Genomic DNA, 7,500 nt, shown 5'->3' with positions numbered 1-7,500 from the left:
GCTACAATGCAACTAGTTCTTGAACTAACACTGTCCGCATCTGGACTAAATCATTTTACAAAACATAATAAGAGGTTTATCCAAAATCAAGCATAAACATGATCCTACACTTCTAATGGGTTTATCACCCACAAAGAAATTTGTACATTCTACAAATCTGTACAGAGTATTGTGTCTACGAATATATTCAATGAGCTATTCTGTCAAATTTAGAGCTTTAAATGTTACAAAAAATACAAACGAAAAAAGGCTTTTTTCTAATCAAAACATAATTGATGATAAAGGACAACTTCATGCTTGCAGAGCTTCTTAAATCATTATCAATATCATAATACAGGATAATAACACTGAAACAGGAACCAAACTAAAGACTAGGGTTAGCATCATTCTGACTAGTAAGCACACTATCTAGGGAACTAGGGGAGCCAGGCTTCAGGTTTATAAATTTTTCTGCAGACAATGTAGATGCACAGTCTTGGAAATTTATTAAATAATATCATGAAGTTGTAATAACATAAAACATTTTTGAAAATAGCCTAGATGCAAGTATGAAGAGTCCATGAACAATATTCCTGTTGTTTCCAAATATGTGTACAAATTGAAGTGTGCATGCTCATATGATAGAAGAACACACAAATACATAAAAAGAGAAAAAATTGCTACTCCCAGAAAGTACATGAAAATGTGCCTTCAAGTGATAGCTTTGATTTTAATTACATCAAGCGTGGGTGTTATTATCCCTGCATAATAGCAAGTGTGCTCCAATAATTTCAGAACATCAGTGGACTAAAGTTGGAGCCGAGAGGAGTTACAAGCTTTGTGATGGCAAGTTTCTCAGTCTTTGAGCAGAGGTTACACACCTGAGCCTGTTATTCAATGAATCATACAGACATCTTAGAGACATATTCCGTGTCTCACCCAAGCTAAATCTTGATATCAAAAGCTTGTATAACAGTAACAAACCCGCCCACCCACCTGGATAATCTACAACCACATGCATACACTACACATGAATACACATACAACCATTTAAGGGTTTGGATGATGTGTGAGCAAGATACATAAAGTAATTTATCAATGTTACTCAAAGTGTTACTTGAAACAATGCTTCTAATTTTAGTCTTACATGATGTATGTCACAGTTGCATTTTTACAGACTTCCACTATAAACTGGTACTGCAAATTACCAATAAAAGTACATTACAAGTCACAAAAAAATTATTTATAGCCACAATGCAATTTTTCATGATGTTTCCTACTTCCCTGACTTCATCTAAGTAGTAAACAAAATATTTGTACAAGGTCTATCTAATCTAACAAACATTTATGCAATACTTCATACCAGCCAAAATTAACCATGACCCCAACTCTCTTATCAAAACTTTTCATACAAGTACAAGGGAGAAAAACACAAAACCTTACCTTATACTGATAGGGAATACCTCCCCTTATAAGGAACTTGAGATCTGTACATGATGGCAGCTCCTTTGCACTTGTCCCTGCCAAGAAACTTTCCCATCTCTCTTCCCATGAGCTCCCATTTTGCTGGTAGGGGAAAAACATAAAGAAATAATATTTCACTATCATGTAAGTATGCTAATACTGATATCATTTTAACCAATAAAAGTTCAGAGCTTCTTGTGCATACACTCTGTAATGAAAACACAATAAACAAGTAAACCCATCTTAACCCTTTTTTATACTAAGTGCCAAACAAACCTTAGGATAACAATGCCACATAGCATTTCCAGGGGTTAAAAAAGAAATTGATGAACTTACAAAAAAATAACAAAAAAAATTTTTTTGCCTTAAATATAGGCCATTCCTAATTAGGGTTTTTATCTCCATACCATTTCTCCTTTGCATACCTGAATTAATATCCTCTATCTTATTGTCAGATAAAAATGAAAGATCTACTAATTTCTGACTTCACTCATGCCAGTTCATATAACAATCTATTCAGACATAGGAAGCATCTCCACATAAATATTTCTATTAATCATGTTTCAGTTCTTTAACACTGCTTTTTAAGTCATATAAAAAGAGACTATATTTCTGTAACATTGAGATATTTTTGTAAACAATCCCTAATCAATCATGCACAAAAGCAATATCTGATAACAGGTATGAAAAATTGAAGATGATAAATCAAAACTGAATTTCTACAGCTATTACAACAAATCTTCCTATTTGGACAATGCAAAGAAATGCCCATTATCTCAAGCCACTGTTTTACCTTGATAAAAAAACAGAGATAAGATGATTAACTATATTCATTTTTTGTACAACACATGCCAAAAGGGTTCACTCAGTCAGAAAAAAAACATCAACATCCATCATCTGCTTGTGAAAAAAATTTCAAGTTGATCAAAAGGTGTTCTGTATGTTAGCTAACAATCCAAAGTCTTTGTTAAAGGACAGTCAACTGAATAAGTAACAAGTCAGTCCAAACTTAATGAGAAAATAATTATATCTTCTCTACATCTTTAGCTTACTTTCCCTTGAAATTATCATATGACCTAATTCATGCTTGGCTAATACAGTGAGTAAATACTAAACACATTTAACATACCTAATCAAAACTAAAGACATCTTAAATAAATAAAGTTAAAAATATGTGAGTGAGGATGCATTAAACAACACACAAAAAGACCAGTACATTTCTACCTTCCAGCTGACAAGCTAATGCTGCACCATCTTCTAATGTCCATTAATTGATTTACAGGCATTTTGTGAATCAGCTTCAGAATGGGACATGATAGTTTGAATATAATTAGAACATTTAGTGTCTGATCAAGATATAAAACACACAGTAATTTAAAATGGAATTACTAAAATGGCTATCGAGACTTCCAAAATATATACCTATATGTATATCAAGCACCAATGATTTACTGGTATAACACAGCACAGCTCACCTGAACTTGGTTGGCTAAGGCCTGAGATTGCTTTTGGAGATAGTTTGCTCTTGACTGCAAGCTTCCCTCACCCGGGGCTGTGATGCAGAATCCATATTCATCATACTCCCGTCCTTTGTTGTGTATCACTCTGGTAGGATTGGTCTCACTTATTTTCAATGGCAAAAATCATTATCTATTAACCCTTTGTACCAGGGAACTATCTATCAGCCCTTTGTACCAGCCCTTTGTAATTCTTTTGTGAATTCTATTGCACATAGACAACTCCACAGGTGCTCAAGAACCAAGGAGTCAATTAGCTTTTCCACCATGATCTCACCTGATTTCCCCATTCAGGAAAACTATTTTTCTAATTCTATCAACATTGATACTGTTATCATCATTATGTCATTACAATCATCATAAAGTTATCAAAATAATAATGAAAAAAATAAAAATCTTTCAGTAAATCAAGGAAAAAGTGCAAACAGTTAAGATAGGTATATCTAGTAATTGCCTCTTTAGTAACTAAATACTTGTGGAGCCATATATATGTAATAAACTAAAATCACAGTGGAGAGGTAAATATGTTATGTCATCCCAGCACAGAATTGTCTATCAAGAATCATTACATTCTGCTTTGCCAGAAAGGCCTAGGAGCACTTTTTAATGAATGTAGGGTCAGAGATTCTGCTGTATTTCACCTCCACACGAAGCTGCATTAAAATATTTAGAATACTTTGAAAACTACATAGACTTGGTGAAACCTGAACATTTTCCTTTAGTTATCAATAAGCATAAAACACTGTTACTTCTTCATATTGGGCACTACAGTTTTAACACAGTAAACATGAACAAATCTTATAAAAATGAACAAACCTAAGGTCAGGGGAACCATGTGCTTCGACGACATCTTGCAGCAGCTGGGAAACAATGGATGGGTCATGCTGGCTGGTTTGGGGCGAGTGAAGCTCATTTAGTAGCAGCAGGTACTTGCTCTGGATCTGGTAGAATTTGGCCTCCCATTCACTTGATTCACTGTTAGAGAATAAATGCTGATTTTAAAAAAAATCCATCTTAATGAACTCTCTTGACAGTGCAACACAAAGCTCAAAGTCATCTATGAATCACTGCCTTCTAACCATTATTATTTTCAAGGCTTATGTAGCTATGTAGCTACCACTGATTCATCATGATTTCAAACTCTTCTTGAACCACTGGATCCAGCTGCTTCACTGCCATCACATTGCCTAAAATACATGCATAAGGCTTATTTGATCAGCCTCTCTAACAGGTGTGTGGCTTGTAGGTGGGTACACAGAAACATTTGTGTGGTAACAGGACTATGCCTCCCCTTTGAAATGCTATTTTACTTTTTCTCCATAAGCATTTTTAGCATTTTTACCCTTTTCCAATGTCCAGATTTGTCATTTGATTTGCTTTTTCCAGATGCTTAAATGGTTAATGGTTGGATCAAATAAATGTGCTACACATCAAAGGTCATATAGGACTATGGTAAAGTATTGTGGTGAAATGAGTAAAGAAGAGTCAAAGATTAGGATAAAATGTGTTAGATGTTAAAGATTAGAGAGATTTATAAAATAGTATGGTAATGAAAATCGAAAAGAGGGAAGCAAATGAAAACTGAAAAGAGGGAAGCAAATGAAGTAGAACTGAGATTAGCAAAAAAGGATGGGTTAAAGGGGTAGTGTGACTGAGTGAATTGCAGCATATCTGTGAGTGGGGAAGGAATATAGACATTGTTCAAGGAAAACAGAGGTGGCTGTTGGAGATATAATCCAGGGGATGAGAAAAGGGGTCTGTGGAAGGTAGTGAAATATCAGGAGGAGTGTCAGATGGGGAGGGGCCTGAAGGACACTGTTGTGACAGAATGGATTCGTGTGAGCATTCAGGTGGAAGCGGTAAGTTATGTTAGATAGAGACTTTAATAATGTAAATGTAGAGGGAGTAGGAACAGAGGGATTGGAGGGTGGATGAGGGAGCAGAGAGTTCTTTTCGGTCATCTTAAGGAAGTTTTAAATGTCTTCAAGAGTTTCTGGAGAGGAGTTGGGTGAAGAGGACTGAGAAGATGGTATAGACAGCTGAGGAGCATAGGAAGAGGAAGCTGTAGGAGAGAATGTGGTAGGAAAAGATGGAGTGGAACATTTAGGTTGCCTGGCATGACAAATAAAGTGACGAGGAGGGGTAGGTATTGGGAAAGTGGTAGAGATTGGAGTACCTGGATTTAATTGGGAAAAGAAATTTGTTTGGGGGAGAGGGGGAGTAGAGGTACAGGGAAGAGATACTGGGAGTACTGCTAAGACATTTTGAGAAGATGAGAGAGGAGGAGAGTGAAGGACAGTTTTGGAATAAGTAGAAAGAGAAAAACCTCATCGCCTTACTTCCTGTCTGGCTTCACATAAGAGTGAAGCCTAGCTTAAATCTGAGAACTGCTACTTTATATTTGAGCTCAAAGGCAGGGCAGCTCCTACAGAATACATTATGGGAACCACCACAATTGGCATATGTACGTGACAGCAGGGCAATTTGAACGGTCATGACCATGTTGGGCACATGAAAGGCAGTTGGCTGTGGAGTGACAGCGTTTGGCTGAGTGGCAAAAATGCCAACATTTCTGACATTGATGAGGAAGGGGTCGATGGTCAGACATGGTAGAACACTCCATCAATATAAACTTCATGGGGGAGGTCGTGTCTATGGTAGCTAACCTTGGCAATATTGGTATGGCACCTACACTGACCTCTGGGAGGAATAGTGTAGCATTGTACTGTCACTGCATCATAATCAACAAGGCTGGCAAGTAGGTCCCTTTCTTGTCGTTGATAGGACAAGCAGTCGGGGAGATGGAAACAGTTTCAGTACAGGTATTAAGAGAGGAGTGAGGAATGGGTTTGTTAGTGAGGTCAGTTAGGGTGGATAGTGCACAATTTGGGGATTCAGTTGTGACTGTGACAAGGCATGAACGATCTGAATGGCTGCGAAAGAAAACTTTGCCTACTTTTTTTTGGATACCTTGTTGAAAGAGAAGGGTATTCTCAAGGTAAGAGGCTGTAGGGGTAATCACATAAAATTGATCCCATTTGGCTGGGCCAGCGGGAGTACTCAAAAGGTTTGCAGTGATGGAGGAGGAGGGCGGGAGAAAGATAGCATAGCGTGAAGTGGAGTAGTTCTGTGGTGGGGAGAACAATAACGATGAAGAGTAGTATTAACGGAAGAGGGAATAGACACTGAAGAAGACTGTGCAGTAGGAGATGGAATGGAAAATGTTGGGAGAAAAGAAGGGGTGCATTCTGAAGGATGAGTAATGACCTGGGTGGGTGGTTCAAAATGGATAGAGTTGTCAGTAAACATCGAGGAGGGAGTATTAGTATCAGTGGTTGAAGCCATGGTCAAAGGAGGGGCAAGGGTTTGAAAACCAACAAAATCAAATTCAGATTGGCCAGTTGCTGTAAGGGCAAGCCTTAACCCATCACCGACAGGTATAAATTTTGGCAAGTGGACGTATGCACGGCTTGTTGGCGCGCATCTGCAGTTTCCCCTGTTTGCGCCCGTCTCGATCGGTAGTTTGCGAGCGACATTTAGCACCTAAAAGCTTTTATTTTGCTAAAATTTATAAAAATATTAAAATTTTGAAGGTTAACTTCATTATAGGTGCCATTGCCATAAATCTTTACCATATAAATGAAGCCACTACTATCAGAGAAAGACAACCTCTGTCCGACGAACCAGTGGCGCGGGAATGGGCATGACATGATGCCCCCCAGTGTTCTGTCCACAACAGCCATGGCATGTATGTATGTGCCATCCGGAGGCAACGGGTTAATAACTCTAATAAGGGTAAACAATCTTCATTATAGCCCACGGTGAGCCTGAATAAATTGAGGAAAAGAAACAGTCTACCCCTCAGGGTCCCCAAAAGGGATAAGAGTTAGGCGATTAACTAATGGAATACCATGCCCATGGCTCCTGGAGGCCGTTCATGGCTAACATAAAGCAATCCTTTCATCCTTTCAGCACAGCTCTTACACATAATGAATGGGACAGAAGAAGGGGATGAGGAAGATACAGAAGAGGAGAGGGGGAGAAGAAAACATACAAAATTAGTTGAGGCAATGGCTGAGGCCCAAGGTAGAGACAATCCCCTACAGTGGGCCTAAGTCTCCGTCTCCTAAGCCCCCCATGACAATAATGAGCAATGTGTTGGGAAGGTATCCAGATGGTAATAGACTGTTTTCCTTGCACTGCCTCCATAGCATATCTCTGGGTCAGGGGTGAGCAAACTACAGGCCACAGGCCACATCCAATCCATTGGTCCTTTTAATCTGGCAATCCAAAGATTGGTACCGCATTGTCCAAATTAAATCATCATGATTAGGACAAATAGCCAAAGATATTAAGTGGCACATGTTTTTCTGTCTGGTTTTTACCTTTATGTCAGAGAACGTGAATCAAAAAGATGATAAATAGAAAATATAGAGCTGTATATGTAAATATCTTGAGTTGGCCCAGCCCATATGTCAAATTTAAAGTCCCTGATCCCACCCCTGGTCTATGTAATTCATAACTAAGTACAAGAATAATC

General features: G+C 38.1%; 1 protein-coding gene across 4 annotated transcripts in view; it reads right to left on the bottom strand.

The window, feature by feature from the left end:
- LOC113810261 (TBC1 domain family member 2B) overlaps positions 1-7,500 on the bottom strand; it is a 332,652-nt gene that overhangs the window by 310,020 nt on the left and 15,132 nt on the right. For all 4 annotated transcript variants that reach the window (XM_070116182.1, XM_070116183.1, XM_070116184.1 and 1 more), the window contains exons 8-10: positions 3,777-3,935; positions 2,919-3,048; positions 1,423-1,545 (exon numbers count right to left, since the gene is read on the bottom strand). In XM_070116182.1, the coding sequence (XP_069972283.1) occupies positions 1,423-1,545; positions 2,919-3,048; positions 3,777-3,935 (412 nt within the window). The remainder of the gene's footprint in view (positions 1-1,422; positions 1,546-2,918; positions 3,049-3,776; positions 3,936-7,500) is intronic.

Source organism: Penaeus vannamei, chromosome 38, assembly GCF_042767895.1.
Source record: "Penaeus vannamei isolate JL-2024 chromosome 38, ASM4276789v1, whole genome shotgun sequence".
NCBI classification, from domain to species: Eukaryota; Metazoa; Arthropoda; class Malacostraca; order Decapoda; family Penaeidae; genus Penaeus; species Penaeus vannamei.
This window is presented reverse-complemented; position numbering and strand designations above follow the sequence as displayed.